The 18,193-nt window shown below is 43.0% G+C and overlaps 1 protein-coding gene and 1 pseudogene across 1 annotated transcript in view; one reads left to right on the top strand and one right to left on the bottom strand.

The window, feature by feature from the left end:
- The window catches only part of TCEA1 (transcription elongation factor A1), a gene marked incomplete in the record, with an annotated part of 35,440 nt that overhangs the window by 13,167 nt on the left and 4,080 nt on the right, over positions 1-18,193 (bottom strand). The window contains 3 exon segments of the mRNA XM_027773796.1: positions 1-100; positions 7,189-7,276; positions 10,910-11,015. Coding sequence (XP_027629597.1) covers positions 1-100; positions 7,189-7,276; positions 10,910-11,015 — 294 coding nt within the window.
- Positions 8,442-9,478, top strand: LOC102499938 (histone H2A.Z pseudogene; annotated as a pseudogene).

Below are 18,193 nucleotides of genomic sequence, written 5' to 3'. Positions count from 1 at the left end.
CCGCACAGAGTCGGAAGTGCTTGGTGCCCGGGGGAAAGAGGAAACGTAAGTGTCTCGAGTATTGGGCTCGTCCTTCCTGCTGCTTACGTTGCCGCTGGAGCTACTAAGACACACACACACGCACACACACCAAACAATTAAAAACCAGGAGATGTAAAGCAACAGCGCTACTATCATTCTCTAAAAACAAACCTGGAGGGCCTAAATAAATGAAGTAGTATTCCAGTGATTCTCACATAAGAAAACACATGTTGTCTGCATAGAGGTTTGAAAGAACTTTTTTTTAAGAATTATTTTAATTTTGTTCATTGTCATTATTTTACTTTTTAAAAGTTGACCAAAGAGAGGGACCAGCAGTTAACGGAATGGCTATGTCGCTGGACTCCCATGTAGTTGACCGTGGTTCAAGTCCCGGACCCGGTGGTTTAAACTCATGCCAGGCACATGGGAGTGCGTGCCCAAGATCCTGAGAGGAGAATAGAGGAGAAGGGATTGTGGCGTGGCCATCCCCCCTGGGGGTTGATTTCTCGCTTTCTCTCTCTCTCTCTCTGTCTTTCTGGCAAGCACACGTGCCCTATAGCAAAAACCCCTCAAAAAAAAAAAAAAAGTTGACCAAAGAGAGACAGAGAGAGAGAGGGAAAGTGAGAAAGCTGCCAGGTCTGGAACTCGAACCGTGGTCAGCCATGTGAGAGTTCAGCCACTTTAACCATCACACCACCTGTCAGCTCTGGGTTTGAAAGAACTTTGTAACTTTTAAATTTAACGAAGAAAGACAAGTTTCAAACTTAAAATAAAAAAAAAACAACTAAGCATTTTACCTTAACTCTCCTTTTGAACATTAAACAAGATTTTTAATAGAGAAAATAAGTATCCTGGGCCCAGTCATTGTGGCATATGCCTACAATCCCAGCAACTTGGAGAGGATGAGGCAGGAAATCAGGAATGCAAGGCTGGCCGAGGAGACAAAGGGAGAACCTGTCTGAAAGAGAGCCAGGCCTGGTAGCGTGTGCGCGGTCCTAGAAAGAGAGCCAGGTCTGGGAGCATGTGCATGGTCCCAGCCGCAAGGCTGAGGCAGGAGGGCTGCAGTGGTGAGACCTTGCCAGAAAAGGAGCTACAGGGGCCGGCAGGAGGCACAGTGTTGAAGGCGCTGCTTACCACACAGCCAACTGTGGTTCAAGTCCTGGACCCACCGGCTTGAAAATCACACTGGGCACATGTGCACGCATGCCCCAAATCTCAAGAGAGCATGGAAAAGGAACTGTGGCATGGCCAACCCCCCCACCAGACCAGTAATTTCTCACTGTCTCTCTTCTCTCCAGAGAGCACACATGCATTATGCAAAAAACCTTAATAAGTAAGAGAGAGTGAGAGAGAGAGAGAGAAAGAGAGAAGGAAGGGAGGGGAAGGAGGGAAGAAGGGAAGAAGGGAAGGAGGGAGGGAGGAAGGAAGGGAGGAAAGAGAGAAGGAAGGAAGGAAGGAAGGAAGGAAGGAAGGAAGGAAGGAAGGAGAGAGAGAAGGAAGAAAGGAAGGGAGGGAGGGAGGGAGGGAGGGAGGGAGGGAGGAAGGAAGGAAGGAAGGAAGGAAGGAAGGAAAAGGAAGGAGAGAGAAAAGGAAGGAGAGAGAGAGAAGGAAGGAAGGAAGCAGAGAGAGAGAGAGAGAAGGAAAGAAGGAAGGAAGAAAGAAAGAAAAGAAAGAAAGGAGAGAAAATACACATTACGGTTCAGCCCGATAAATGCAAAGCGAGGATCTTGGTTTAGGAGAGGGTGCAGGATAGAATCGAGACTATGACAACTGTTGACTAAAACTAGAGGGAGGAAAAAGTGTTTGGAAAAGTCAGCTCTAATTAGTGAGGTTCCAGTGGGATACTCTCTTCAGGACAAAAGCCGTGTATATGACAAACGTGTCATGAGGACATGACAAGGTACTGAGACTCCTCACCTGAATCACCAACTCACTCCAGACATCGGGTCGGTTTAATTCATTTCAAGTCAAAATTACTATAATTCATTTCAACTGCTCTGATGAACTTTTATTAGATTTTCACCAAAATAGGTTCTTTCAAAATACTCTACCGACTGGTTTAAAATAAACTTTATCACATTAAAGATATCTGCCATAAATTTTTTCAAAGACCGATGAAATCATTCACCCTGAGAGATCTAATCTGCTGCACTACACGGACAGCCCTGTCACGGTCCCTCCAGAACACGACCACGTACAGATAGGTCCCCATGGGCAAGACAGTCACCTGTACCCTCCCACTTCTGTCAGGTCCTGCCCGAAGCCTTCTCTGATTCTATGCAGGGTTTATATATTGATATGATGACTTGGCTCCTACCCAACTATTTCTAAAGAATTAAAAAGTAGGTCTTATTCTTCTTTATATTTTCAGTATATAGCATAGCACTTAGCAGTGATAAATAAACAAACAAACAAACAAACTTCTGGGACTGGCAGTTGGCATAATGGCCATGTCGTTGGACTCCCATGGAGTCAACTGCGGTTTGAGTCCTGGACCCAGTGGCTTAAAACTCACGCCGGGCGCGTGTGTGTGCGTGCCCAAAATCCCGAGAGGAGAATGGAGAAGGGATTGCGGCGTGGCCGTCCCCGTGGGGGGTGATTTCTCGCTTTCTGTCTCTCTGTCTCTGTCTGGCAAGCAAGTGCACGTGCCCTATAGCAAAAATCTCTCAAAACAAACAAACAAACAAAAAAAAACTTCACTTCTTGGGCCAGCAGATGGCATGGAGGATAAGGTGGCTGGATCTCACACAGCCAACTGTGCAGTTCAAATCTCAAACTAGTGGCCTGAAAATCATGTCGGGCGCATGTGCGTCCTAAGTCCTGGTGTAATGGTTACATCGCTGGACTCCCATGGCCAACCATGGTTCAAGTCTCAGATCTCGTGGCTTGAAAAAAAATTACATCGGGCGCTTGGGTCTGTGTGGGCACAAGATCCTGAGAGAAGAATGGAGGTGAAGAGAATGCAGTGTGGTCATCCCCCTGGGGATGACTCCTCACTTTCTCTCTCACTGTGTCTATCTCTCTCTCTGTCTGGCCAGCACATATGCCCTAAGACAAAAAGCTCTGAAAAAAAAAAAAGATATCAACTTACTTTATTTTTTTAGAGATTTTTGCACAATAAAGCATGTGCACTTGCTAGACAGAAACAGAGAGACAGACAGAAGCGAGAAATCATCCCCCGGGGGGGGACTGGCCGCCACACTGCAAACCCTTCTCCTCCATCCTCCTGTCGAGATCCTGGGCACACGCACACATGTGCCCTGCATGAGTTTTAAGCTGCAGGGTCCAGGACTCAAATCTCAGTCAACTACATGGGAGTTCAGCAATGCAAGCATTATGCCATCTGCTGTTCCCACCAACCACTTACTTTATCAGACTCCATAAACAGTATTTCTGTGCTTCTGCAGATAGGCTCCATGTCTAAACCTCAAGTACACAATCCTGATTAAAATACATTTATTTTTCGGGCCAGCACATGGCATAGTGGTTAAGGCACTAGATTCCCACATGGTCGACCACAGTTCAAGTTTTCCAGACCTGTAGGCTTCAAACTCACGCTGCACGTGTGTTCATGCCTGCCCAAAATCTCAAGAGGAAAATGGAGAAGGGACTGCAACATGGCTATCCCTGCTGACAGGTAGTTTCTCACTTTCTGTGTCTCTTTCTGTGTCGCCAGTAAGAGCACACACCCTATAGCAAAAATCTTTCTACATTTTTTTCTATTTATTTTTCAATTTAATATTTATTTAAAACATTTACACATATTTTTCTACACTCAAAGCACTGAACTAGTGATTCAGAATGTAAAATAACTGGGACCAGCAGTTAGCGTAATGGCTATGTCACTGGACTCCCACGTAGTCGACCGTGGTTCACATCCTGGACCCGGTGGCTTAAAACTCACACCAGGCGCATGTGCGTGTGTGCCCAAGATCCCGAGAGGAGAATGGAGAAGAAGGGATTGCAGCGTGGCCATCCCCCCCTGGGGGGTGATTTCTCGTTTTCTGTCTCTCTGTCTCTCTCTCTGTCTGTCTGGCGAGTGCACACGCCCTATAGCAAAAATCTCTCAAAAAAAAAAAAAGAAAGAATGTAAAATAACTGAAAGCATATTTTAAAAATTCATAAACTATAGCCTATACTTTTTAGAAATGCCAAGGTCATGAAAGACAGTGACGGACTGAGGACTAACTCAAGATTAAAAACAACAAAGGAGACATGATAACTAAATGGAATATGTGCTCCTGGATGATATTTTTTGAAAAAATCTTTTTCCTTTGGAATAGAGAACATTATTGGGACAACGGCTAAACTATGAATAAGATCTGTAGGTTAGAAAAAAGTAGGGACCAGCAGATGCCGTAATGTTTATGTCACTGGACTCCCACGTAGTCAACCACACACACGTCGAGTCCTGGACCCAGCAACTTAAAATTCACACCAGGCACATGTGCATGCATGCCCAAAATCCCAAGAGGAGGATGGAGGAGAAGGGATCACGGTGTGGCCATCCTCCCTGGGCTGATTTCTTGCTTTCTGTCTCTCTGTGTCTGTCCTTCCAATGGTGAGTGCACCTGTCCTATAGCAAAACTCTCTCAAGAGAAAAAAAATTAGCATCATCAAAACAAAATTAAAGGGACCAGCAGTGAGGCACAGTGGTAGGAGACTCCCACATGGTTGACATGGTTCAAGTCCTAGACCTGATGGCTTGAAAATCATGCTGGGCACATATGCACGGGTGCCCAGAATCCCAGGAGGAGAATGGAGGAGAAGGGACTATGGCTTGGCCATGCCTCCAAGAGTATGTTTTCTCACCTTCCATCTCACCATCTCTGTCTCTCTCTGGTGAGCACATGCACCCTATGAAAAAACCTTAAAAAATAAAGAGTCCAGCAGATGGTGTTATGGTTATGTCACTTGATTCCCACATAGTCGACTGCAATTCGAGTCTTGGGCCCAGTGGCTTAAAATTCAGCCCGGGTACATGTGCGTGTGTGCCCAAAATCCCCAGAGAATGGAGGAGAAGGGATTGCATGGCCATCCCCCATCTCTCTCTGGTGAGTGCATGTACCCTATAGCAAAAATCCCTTAAGGAAACAAAAAAGAAAAGAAAAAGCAAACCAGGAGGCACATTGTGCGTGCCCAAAATCCCAAGAGGAGAATAGAGAAGGAGGAACTGTAAAGTGGCCATTCTCACTTTCTCTCTCTCTGTCTCGCTCTGCAAAGTGTACATGCCCTATAGCAAAGTTAAAAAAAAAAGAAGTTCTTGAAAATTGAAGGGTCGGGAACCAGCAGTTAGCGTAATGGCTATGTTGCTGGACTCCCAAGTAGCCAACCGCGGTTCGCATCCCAGACCCAGTGGCTTAGAACTCACGCCGGGCGCGTGTGAGTGCGTGCCCAAGATCCCGAGAGGAGAAGGGATTGCGGCATGGCCATCCCCCCGGGGGGTGATTTCTCACTTTCTGTCTCTCTGTCTCTCTCTGTCTGTCTGGCAAGCTCACGCGTCCTATAGCAAAAACCTCTTTAAAAAGAAAGGAAAATTGAAGGGTCAGCAGATGGCATGGAGGTTAAGGCCCTGAATCCCATACTACCAACTGTGCAATTTGAGTCCTGGACCTGGTGGCTTGAAAATTATGCCCAGTACATGTGTGTGTGTGCCCAAAGTCCCAAGACTTTGGAGGAGAGGGGACCGCAGCATGGCCATCCCCATGGGAAATGCTTTCTCACTTTTTCTCTCTCTAGCAAGTGCAAGGACCCTCTAGCAAATTACAAAACAAAACAAAAACAGATTTCTAGGCCCATGCCAAAATTTCTGATTCAGTGGGTTCACGGTGATGCTAGGAACTGCTATTTCTAACAAATTGTCACTTCCAGGGACCATGCTTTGAAGAACTTCTGCTCTTAATCCAGGTCAATTATTAAACCACGAGCTTCCTAAGAACAGAGGGGGCTGTTCGTATTTAATCTACTACAAATATCGCTCACTATGGCAACGATTTGAGTTCTGTACAGTTCATGTGTGTTAGGAAAGAATAAATGTAAAGACTTCGTAGGAACTTAGAAATAATCTGAACCCTTCATTACTGAACTTCACATTCTAAGTTCTTATAAGTCGCTAAACGTGAGGAAGAAGTAGCAGAAAAAGAAGAATGATTTGTAGGACTGAAATAAATATAAAGAAATGTGGTAAATGGAGGAAGTAACCAATTAAATCTCTCAACAATACCTTTACCCTCAATTCCACCAGTGCCTATCCCAGCAATTCCAGCAATTAGCCTTGTTGAGTAGAAAGCAAAATGATTTGTTGCATGTGCAGTGTTTTCTACTTCTCTTTTTAAATTTTCAGAAAATCTTACATAAAAATAAGCAGGGGGCCAGCAGGTGGCATAGTGATTAAGGCACTGAACACTCCCACATGGCCAACCATGGTTCGAGTCCTAGATCTGGTGGCTTGCTTTCTCACTTTCGCACTCTCTCTCTCTCTTTCTGTGTCTCTCTCTAGTCAAGTTAAAATAAATGAACGAATAAATAAATAATTCTTTAAAAAAATAAATAAGTAAACTTAGAATATTTGACTCTATACATTTACTTATTCTGTTTGAATAGAACAGAGAAAGAGGAGTGCAAACGTGGGATCAAAAGACCACGGAGGGAGGGCCAGCAGGTGGCATGGTGGTTATGGTGCTGGACTCCCACACAGCCGACTCTAGTTCAAGTTCCAGACCTGGCAGCTTGCTTTCTCACTCTGGCGAATGCATGTGCCCTATGGCAAATTAAATAAAAATTATAAAAGGGCCCAGCAGTTATCGTAATGGCTATGTCACTGGACTCCCATGTAGTCGACTGCGGTTCGTGTCCCAGATCCAGTGGCTTAAAACTCACGCCAGGCACATGTGCGTGCATACCCAAGATCCCAAGAGGAGAATGGAGAAGAAGGGATTGCGGCGTGGCCATCCCCCCGGAGGGTGATTTCTCGCTTTCTGTCTCTCTGTCTCTCTCTGTCTGTCTGGCAAGCGCACACGCCCTATAGCAAAAACCTCTCAAAAAAAGAAAAGAAAAAAATATAATAATAAAATTAAATAATCCTTTAAATTAAAAAAATGTGAGGGAATGATGCAAGAGGGAAAACGATGACTCTACACATCAATAGATTTCCACACAGTGAAATACCTTTCTTCTCTCGCTTCAGGGCTGTTCTGTGATGCAATCGGGGGTTCTTTCTTCTTTTCGTCAAGGTCTTTATCAGCTGAAGGCCCATCTGAAAATTTACAAAATACCCAAGTTGTAGCATTTGTAAGATATTAAACTGAAATACTACATGTTTACAGGCTACTTACGGAAAACTAACAACAACAATGAAACACTAACTTCCTAACGACATTTATGTAAGCTATTCGATCATCATATGTACTTGGTTATTTTTCACAATGTATGTTGAATCAGCACTTGCATATAAATTCTTTCATTTTTGGGGAACTACAAATTCATATCCCAATGAGAAACTAGAAAGAAAGACAGTTTAAGTCAGCACTGTCATTTTAGAAATGAAAGCAAAAAGCATATATAACAAGTTTTAATAACTTTGAAGAAAGTCAAAACTTTAAGGTGGTGCCCAAAATACAAATAAGTATTTCCAACATAAAAACAAAGAACACTTTCACAGAAAACAACTCAGGATTGATAAGATCTACCATACACGGTCTGTATCACAAATGGTCTGTAAAGTAATCCATAGTGCACAAGCTTTGAAATGTGAAGAGTTAAGCAATTAGACACTGTGAAATTATGTAGAACAGCTTGAGTCAATACATTATCTCTGTAAAAAAATAATGAAACATTCATGTTTAAATCAATCAAAACAGCTTCAAGGGGCTAGCAGATGGCATGGTAGTTAAGGGCGCTTCACTCCCACATGGACGACGGCGGTTTGAGTCCCAGACCTGGTGGCTTGCTTTCTCTCTTTCTCTCTCTCTTTCTTTCTCTCACTCTGTCCTTCTCTGGTCAAATTAAAAAATAAGCAAATAAATAAAGATAAATAAAATAATTATATAAAAAAGCACCCTTGAAAGCTAGGTTCAGAAAAGGCGTACGTCTACTGTATAAATTACCCCATCTTATGTATATTTTGCTCCCCATGTAAGTAATAAAGGCTCTATAAATAACTCTTTCAACCCTCATCTCGCTCTGTCTAGACTATAGATGAATATATACTCAGCTGGATACCAGGATCACCCAGGGAGCTGAAACATATTCTCATGCCAAGTTCTAATCCAGATCCACTCAATCTGAACCTCTGGCATTTAAAGACCCCCAGACAGCATGCCATCTGATGAGAATCACTGACAGAGAACAGTCTAGGTGGCTGACTGCACAGTTCCAGTCCCAACCCCGGAGGCTGGAAAAACATGCTGAGTACATTCACATGTGCCCAAAATCCCGAGAGGAAAAGAGAAGGGACTGTGATGTTGCTATCCAACTGCGGGGACAGGGGCGGGGGCTTTTTTCTCACTTTCTCTCCTTCTCTCTATCCCTCTCTGGCATATGAACATGCCCAACAACAAACAAACAAATAAATTTACATAAATAAATAAATGCCAACAAGGGAGACTGGGGGGGTAGGGTGCTTGCAGTCAAAATATCAATGTCATAAGGGTCAAGAAAAACTTAAGAACTGGCAGTTTGAATGGCGGTGCGACGAAGGCGTAGCTGGTGGCATCTCGCTGTGTGTGTCCTTTTCCTGCCTTGCTTGTGTGAGCTTCAGCAGAATTCGAAATGGCTGGCGGTCAGGCTGGGAAGGACTCCCGAAAGACCAAGACAAAGGCGGTTTCCCACTTGCAGTTCCCAGTGGGCCGTATTCATCGACACCTGAAATCTAGTACAACCAGCCATGGACGTGTGGGCGCGGCTGCTGCTGTGTACAGCGCTGCGATCCTGGAGTGCCTCACCGCAGAGGTACTTGAACTGGCAGGAAATGCATGAAAAGACTTAAAGGTAGAGCCTATTACTCCTCGCCACTGGCACCTTGCTATTCGTGGAGATGAGGAATTGGACTCTCTCATCAAGGCTCCAATTGCTGGTGGTGGGTTATTCCACACATCCACGAATCTCTGAGTGGGAAAGAAGGACAACAGAATACTGCCTAAAGGATGCCTGGGTTCCTTATCTCAGGACTCTAAGTACTCTAACAGCTGTCCAGTGTTGGTGATGCCCGGGGACTGTATCTCTGTGAAAAACACAACTTTGCCTTTTTGTAATTCTATTGGAGCAAGTCAGAAGTTTAATTAGCTTTCCAACCAACCGAATTTCTGCATTAGAGTCTTAACCATATTTAAGTGTTACTGTTGGCTTCAAAGAAGCTATTGATTCCGAAGTAGTGGGTTTTGATTGAGTTGACTGTTTTTAAAAAACTGTTTGGATTTTAATTGTGATGCAGAAGTTATAGTAACAAACATTTGGTTTTGTACAGACATTATATCCACTCTGATGGATAAGCTTAATAAAGGTCATATCCCCCCCCACCCCCAAAAAAAAGCTTAAGAACTACTCCAAATCAGGAAACTCTGTATATGATCCTAGATTGGATCTTGTCTTAGAAGAGAAAAAAATCTATAAAGGGCATTACTGGGACCATTGACAAAACTGAAACATGACTACAGATGAAAGTACCATGGGACCAGCAGATGGCAGAATGGCTACGTCACTGGACTCCCACCTACTTGACTGTGGTTTGAGTTCCAGACCTGGCAGCTTAAAACTCATGCTGGGCACATGTGAGTGCATGCCCCAAATCCCGAGAACAGAGAATGTGGCCCTCCCCCGAGAGGTGATTTCTTGCTTTCTGTCTCTATGGTGAGTGCACGCACCTTATAGCAAAAATTTCTCTTAAAAAAAAAGCATAGTGTACCAATGTTAAATTTCTGAATTCCCTATACTACAGTCCTATAAGAAAATAAGTTTGTTTTAAAGAAATACACATGTAAGTATTAGAGGGTTAAAAAAAAATCAACCTATTCTCAAATGGTTCAGAAAATTCATGTGTGTATGTGTATGTTCACATAAAAAGAAAGACAAATAATATGAAATGGCAAATACTGAAAACTGATGGATATGGGGTCAGTAGGTAGCATGGTGCTTAAGGAGCTGGAGTCCACATGGCAGACTCTGCAGTTTGAGTCCTCAGTGGCTTGAAAAACAAGCTGGGCATGTATGCTCAAAATCCCAAGAGGAGAATGGAGGAGAAGAGATTATGGTGTGGCCACCTACTCTTGAGGGGATGATTTCTCACTTTCCCTTTCTCTGTCTCTCTCCCTGACAAAAGTACAGACCCACTGGCAAAAATCTAAAAATAAATAATTTTTTTTAAAAAAGAATCCATGTCGGGACCAGCAGGTGGTGTGGTGGTTAAGGTGCTGGACACTCCCACATGGTGGACCACGGTTCAAGTCCTGGACCTGGTGGCTTGCTTTCTCACTTTCCCTTTCTCTCTTTCTCTCTCTGTTTATCTCTGATCAAATTAAAATAAATAAATGAATAAATAAAAATAATTTTAAAAAAGAATCCATGTGAGTTTTTTATTATTAAGTTATTTTTATTATTTCAAGTTTTTTGTAAATTAAAAACTTACCTCAAAAACCATTTCAAAAAGTATACTCAACCTTTCAGACAAGTATTACTTAAAGAACTTATCCAGTACTAAATGTCAAAAGTCAAGAAAACTAAATTGTACTAGCGTAAAAGGCAAAACCCTGAAAAGAAAATAAATAAATAAATACATTCACCTAAATTATGAGGCACTGATTTCAAGACATCTAGATTCAGAGACCAAAAAATGCAACAATGAACTGAATACAATAGAGCATCACAAATCTATGTAAGGGATGATCAAGTATACCTAATAACTTTTTCCAGGATTTGATGAGAGACTTTGCTAAAGATGTAACTTCTTCATCTGTACTCTGCTTGCGAATAGCATTAACTGACATCCCAATTCTTGTGGACTGCAAGACAAGAACAGCAAAATTAGTTCACCAGTTCTATTTCAGACAATTTAGTGTTTTACCTACATTTTCTTCTTTCCCAGTTTCTTGTCTCCGTTTTACAATTAAAAACTTCAACTATTGGGGTCAGCAGGTGGTATGGTGGTTAAGGCGTGGAACACTCCCACATGGCTGGCCACAGTTCGAGTCCTAGACCTGGTGTCTTGCTTTCTCACTTCCCCCCCCCCTCTCTGAGTGTCCCTCTCTGGTAAAATAAAATAAATAAATTAATTAAATTAAACTAAATAATTCTTAAAAAAAAAAAAAAAACAATACTTCAATTATTAGGGGACCAGCAGATGGCATAATGGTTATGTTGCTGGCCCGCAATTCAAACCCTAGACCCAAGGGCATCAAACTCACGCTGGGTGAATGTGCGTGCATGCCCAAAATCCTGAGAGGTGAATGGAGGAGAAAGAATTGTAGCATAGGCATCCCCTCCTGGAGGAGTGCTTTCAGTCTCTGTCTCTCTTTGTCTCTTTGGCAAGCACATGTGCCCTACAGCAAAAATCTTTTTTTTTTTTTTTGAGAGGCTTTTTGCTGTAGGGTGTGTCCACTCGCCAGAAAGACAGAGAGAGACAGAGAGATAGAAAGCGAGAAATCACTCAAGGGGGATGGCCATGCCGTAATCCCTTCTCCTCCATTCTCCTCTCCGGATCTTGAGCACGCACACACATGCGCCCGGCATGAGTTTAAGCCACCGGGTCCGGGACTCGAACCACGGTCGGCTACATGGGAGTCAAGTGACATAGCCATTACGCTAACTACTGGTCCCAAAAATCTCTCTTAAAAAAAAAAAAAAAAACCCTTTAATTATTTGGGAGGTGGCATGGAGGTTAAACGCTGGACTCTCACATGACCGACTGCAATTCATGTCCTAGACCTGGCAGCCTGCTTTCCACTTTCCCTCTGTTTCTCTCCAGTGAGCACAGGTGCCCTATAGAAAATTAAAAATAATAATAAAATAAGGGGCCAGAAGGTAGGTAGTATGGTGGTTAAGACGTTGGACTCCTACATAGACAACCACAGTTCAAGTCTCAGACCTGGTAACTTGCTTTCTCACCTTCCTTATCTCTTTCTCTGTTGCTCTGATCAAACAAAAAAATAACAATGAATGAATTAAATAAAATAATTCTTTAAAAAATAATAAAATAAAATACACTCTTACAAAAATAAAACTTCAATTATTTGAATTCTTATAATACAGCACTCTATGACTTAAGACACACACATCATCAGATTAAACACTGGACTCATATTCTGATCACCAAGAGCTGTAAGTGCAGAACCTGCTACTGTAATAATGCTGTTTTACCAGTGAAATAAGGTTTCCCTTTCCAAAAGGAGAAACTGAAGATAGAATATAAAATGTTGTACTTTTTAAAGGTAGGCTGGAGTTGGGCCAGCACACTGCATGGTGGTTAAGGTGCTGGATCCCACATGGCTGATTCTGCAGTTCACATCCCAGACACAGCAGCTCAAAAATCATGACAGCTACGTGTATGTGCATGCCCAAAAACCTGAGAGGAGAATGGGGAAGGGAATGTAGCATGGCCATCCTCCCTGAAGGGTGATTTCTTTATCTATCCGTCTCTCTCTCTCTCTCTCTCTCTCTGTCTCTTGCGAGCGCATGTACCATGTAGCTAAAAACTTTAAAAAAATGAAAAAGGCAGGCAGGCTGAGGCCAGCTAGTGAAATTGTGGCTAAATAACTAGATCCTACATGGCCAACTACTCATTGAGTCCTGGACTCAGAAGCCTGAAAAATTTGCTGGGCACGTGTGCAGGTGTGCCCAAAATCCCGAAAGGAGAATGGAGAAGGAAATGCAGCATGGTCAAACCCCCTGGAGGGGTGCTTTCTTTTTCCCTTCCTCTCTCTTTGGCAAGCATATGAGCCCTATAGCAAAACTAAAACAAAACAAAACAAAGGCAAGCTGCAGCTGGTACAGGAAGCACACAGATCGTGATTAATATATGCACTTGTTTGTATACAGTCCACAGAGGTTACTTCAAAGAACACTGCTGCAACTAAAACTGAGGATATCCATACAGAAGCTTAAAGAGTTTTTATTTATTTGTGTGTGTGGGGGGGACTGTAACAAGACTATAATCATGGGTACTAAAATGGGCTTTGCAGAATATAGAAAATTTACCACGTGGAAATACCACGTGCTCAGGACCACACTGAGAACATCCTAACAGTCCTTCAAAATTGAGATCGTTATCTCTATTTTCAAAGATGAAGAGACTGGAAATAGCAGCATTACACCATTATTAATCAACAAGTCCAAGATTTTAATCCAGGTTTGCCCACCTCTAAAGTCCATGCTCTTTCCAGTACATCAATGGTTTTCGAACTGTGTACTCAAAGAACACAGTCTAAAAAGCTATGACAGCCCAATTATGAATGATAAATAAGAAACAGTAAATTATTTAGTAAGTTCAAGTTATTAGCAGACAATCTTTGAAAACATGTGGTCTATAGAAGAAAATAGTAACAAAAGGAATTCTTAGTGGTAAAAAAAAGAAAAGAACCCCTGCTGTACACTGTAAGGCAGGAAAAGAAATGGGTACCCAAGATTTCCTTCATAAATTATTCAACTTTCTCAACACAAAGACAGACTTGAGAACTTTTGTTAAGAAACTAAAATATGCAGTTGGCTGGAATGTCTTCTTTTAACTCTTGGAAAGCTGGGCAAAGTAGCTACAGCTCAACAGTTACAACTCTAAAGCCCCCAAAATGGTCTGGGATTAACAAGACAAATTTGTAGAAGAAAATCGACTTTTTGAGTGCGTAGAGACAGTAACTTGAGTTGCTAATATAGTTCTGAAGCTCAAGATTGACACAGGTCCGTGAAGAAAATGGTATTTGAGGAGACATTTCCAGGAAAGCAAAAGTATAAGGAGAAGATGAATAAATCTGTGTGCTGTTGGAGAACTGCCTCACAATAACCACGAGACATTTTGGTCCCTCGAACTCAATGATGGGGCAGCACCAACGTGCGGCAGGTAAGTGCTGTACCGTGGCAGCAGACTCCGCATGGCTGACACTAGCCTGAACCTAGCCACGGCAGCCTTAAACACATGCTGGGTGTGTGAGCACGTGCCCGGGACCCTGACAGGATGCAGAAATGGAGCAAATGGAGCCAAACAAGACTGCCGTGCCAGGTTCCATGGGGACTGCTTCTCTCTCTCTCTCTACCTCTCTCTCATGTATACATGGGCCTCTAAGAGGAAAAAAAAGTCAACGGTTATTCTGCTTAGCACCTAAGAAAACCCATATCGAGGACACAGTTATCTGACACAAACGCACTCCTCTAAGGAAGTGATTATCTAATCAAAACAATAAGAAATGAGTTTCCTAAGGTAGAACGAAAAACAAAGATCTGAGGTAGATTGCTTTTTTTCCTTTAGGAAATATTTTGGAGAAAACAAAAGAATAAATTAGGAAACAGTTTACCTGTTAAGCAAGTCTGAATTTGCCTCTAAGAAAGTCCTAAACTCTACGCATGTTTTTTCTAAAACTGACATGCTAACATTTACAAGATGTAATGGGTGGGCTATAAGACAGGTATTTTGTGCTCAAGTAAAATTAGGAGTTGTGGGTTAAACAGCTCTCTTGATTGCAGGACTAATACAACTTTGCAGATAAACTATACATTGCGGAACTCCAACAGAGGAAGTCTCTGCCTTTGCCCAGAGTTTTTACAGAACATCGGGCAGTTCGGAGACATTGCCTTGGAAAGGGGGTGTGCATTAAGCAGACCTAGGGAGCCCACTGCACACCGACAGTAAAGTGGAAAGTAATGTGTACTGAGATCAAGAGACACTCTTAATGCCATGGGAAACAAGCAGACTGGTGTACTTCGAAAGAAAAATCTCCTTGGTCACTCATGAGTTTTCTGGAAGATGATCTGAAAGTAGCAATTAAATCTTACAGTCAAAAAATACATAGCTACTGGAGCCAGTCGGTGGCATGGTGGTTTAGGAACTGGACTCCCACACGGCTGACTCAGTTTGAGTGTCGAACCTGGTGGCCTGAAAACCCTCTGTAACTCTACATATACATCTGCAATAAATGCTGGTATCAATGAAACCGAGCAAGGACCCCCTAATGCATTTTCCTAGGGTTTCTGAAATATAAAGTCCATTTACATTGTAATGGCCCAGAGTAAGGAGTAAGTCTTCAGACTTTTGGTTATGATAATGACCAATATGGACCATGAGTGAGGGCCATTTGACCTCTAAAACGCTCATTTAAAGGTAAGATAAGGTTTTCATTTCAATATGTAAGATATTTTATAGGCTGGAAACTGCTGGTTGTGAGCTCCAAGACTCTAGGCTGAATGGTCCAGACACCTGAAGAGAAATTGATTATCTAAGGCCTCACCAATCAAGAATGCCCAGGAGATGATCATGCCCTCTTGAACCAGTCACTGAACTGATCGTGCACCTGGGACCTCTACCCCTAATTTTGCCCTTAAAAACGCATGTGGGGAACATCTCGGGTGGACCGGGTCTTTTCAGCATGAGCTGCCCGCTCTCCTTGCTTTGCGCTTTGCAATAAAGCTGTACTTTCCTTCACCACACCATGTGCCTATGGTTTGGTTTTATAGTGCATGGGTGAGCGAACCTGATTTGAGTTCAGTAACATCACTAAGTTGTTTGTTTTATTTTGTTTTTGAGAGGTTTTTGCTATAGGGCGCGTTCGCTCACCAGATAGACAGAGAGAGACAGAGAGACAGAAAGCGAGAAATCACCTCCCGGGCGGGGGATGGCCATACCGCAATCCCTTCTCCTCCATTCTCCTCTCAGGATCTTGGGCACGCACGCGCATGAGTTTAAGCTACTGGGTCCGGGACTCGAACCGTGGTCGACTACATGGGAGTCCAGCGACATAGCAAGTACACTAACTGCTGGTCCCTCACTATGTTGTTTTTGATATGAGTTTCCTCACACATAGGCCTGCTGGGATAAGGTTATACCTATGTGGGTAAAACACTATCTCAAAAGAAAGATTATTCTCGGAGTTGACTTGCCAGAGAAGCTAATGATCCTTGGATAGGACAACTGAACTGAAAAGGTAGGATACATGATTTGTTTCCTTCTTCTCTTCTGGGGTCTGTATTTAGAGGCGTGTTTAACTTTTTTCATATGCCATGGATCCCTTTGGCAGTCTGATAAAATTTGTGAACTCCCTCTTCTTAGAATGTTTTTAAAATGTATTAAATAAAATCATAAAAGTATACAGAACACCATAATATACAATTAGAACTTCTTTTATGATTTTTTAAAAATTTACTATAGGCGTGTGCACTCACTGGAGAGATGGAGGTAAAAAGTAAGAAACCATTCCCCAAGAGGGATGGCCATGCCACAATCCCTTATCCTCCATTCTTCTTTCAGGATTTTTTGGACACACAAATGCGCCTGGAGTGTTTTCCAAGCTGCCTGGTCTGAGACTTGAACCACCCAGTTGGCGACGTGGGATCCGGTGGCTTAACCACCATACACCTGCTGGTCCAATTAGAAAATATTTCTTAAATGTAATACAGCCACGTATGTACTCCTTTATTAAAACATTACATAAGATCCTGAATAAGGTGCAATAACAACCATAATAGTGAACAAAAATGGATTTCAATATACGTGACACAACTGTAAGTTAAGTTATTTATGGAGTCACACGGTGGCGCAGTGAAAATGCAGTGCCTGAGAAGCTGGCACACCTGGTAAGGTTCCAGGCTTGCTTCTGCAGGTCTCTAAACAAGCCAGCCACATGCATGCCCATGATCCAGTGCTGGCTGAAGCTAGGGGTGGATCGTGGTGACTTTTGAGGGTGTGTGTGTGTGTGTGTGTGTGTGTGTGTGTGTCTCACTTCTCATTTATGGAAGAAATCAGCTTTTAAAAAACATATGATTGTGGGGCTGGCAGGTGGCGTGGTGGTTAAAGGTGCTGGACTGCCACATGGCTGACCTCGGTTCAAGTCCCGGACATGGCAGCTTGCTTTCTCACTCTCTCTTTCATTCTATCCCTCTATGGTCAAATAAAAATAAATAAATGGATAAAGATAAATAAAATAATTAAAGAAAAAAATTAAAAAAAAATAAAAACATATGATTGTGGGGGCCAGCAGGTAGCACTGTGGTTAAGGTGCTGGACTCCCACATGACATGCAGCTCGAGTTCTATGCCTGGTGGCTGGCTTTCTCACTTTCCCTCTCTCACTCTCTTTTTGTCTCTCTCTAATGAGCACACATGCCCTAGGGTAAATGTTAAAATAATAATAAATTTTAAAATAAATGATTCTTTAAAAAATATATGATTGTGGGAACCAGCAGTTAGCGTAATGGCTATGTCGCTGGACTCCCATGTAGTCGACCACAGTTCGTGTCCCGGACCCGGTGGCTTAAAACTCACGCTGGGCGCGTGTGCATGTGTGCCCAAGATCCCGAGAGGAGAATGGAGGAGAAGGGATTGCGGTATGACCATCCCCTCTGGGGGGTGATTTCTCGCTTTCTGTCTCTATGGCGAGCGCACGCGCCCTATAGCGAAAACCTCTCCAAAAAAAAAAATATATGATTGTGATTTCTTTTCATTACATTCATAAATACTAATAACTGTAGTTTAATGCCATCATAATTAAAATAAATGCTCAATTTAAGTTAGACATTAATAAAAATAAATATGAGACTTTTTCTGCCAGTGATGTATGCACATTCCTGCCACCCTTCCCTAAATTCTGTCTTAAAAGGATACAATTATCAAAGAAGGCACGGTAGCTAAGGTGCTAGATCCGATATGGCCAACTGTGTGGTTTGAGTCCCAGATCCAGAAACATTCAGGATACATGTGCAAACCCAAAATCCCTAGAGGAGAGTGGAGGAGAAAGGATTGTTTGTGGCATGGCCATCCCCTATGTGTGTGTGTGTGTGTGGGGGTAACTTATCACTTCTCTCTCCCCCAAAGAAAAAGGTACTTATTGATAATAAAAATTGTCTAGTCAGGCGCGGGGTGCCCGGCGGAAGCCGCGCGGGGCGCGGGAGCTCATGCCCCCGGAGCAGCGGCGCCTGCCAACGAAAGAAGGCCCCCGCAGAAGCAGCAGCCACGGCGCCCGCCAATGGAAGACAGCCCGGGGGGT

Source organism: Tupaia chinensis, unplaced genomic scaffold (genome assembly GCF_000334495.1).
Source record: "Tupaia chinensis unplaced genomic scaffold, TupChi_1.0 Scaffold000046_3, whole genome shotgun sequence".
In the NCBI taxonomy this organism is placed as follows: Eukaryota; Metazoa; Chordata; class Mammalia; order Scandentia; family Tupaiidae; genus Tupaia; species Tupaia belangeri.
The sequence above is the reverse complement of the archived record's forward strand: the minus strand, read 5'-3'. Positions and strand labels throughout refer to the sequence as shown.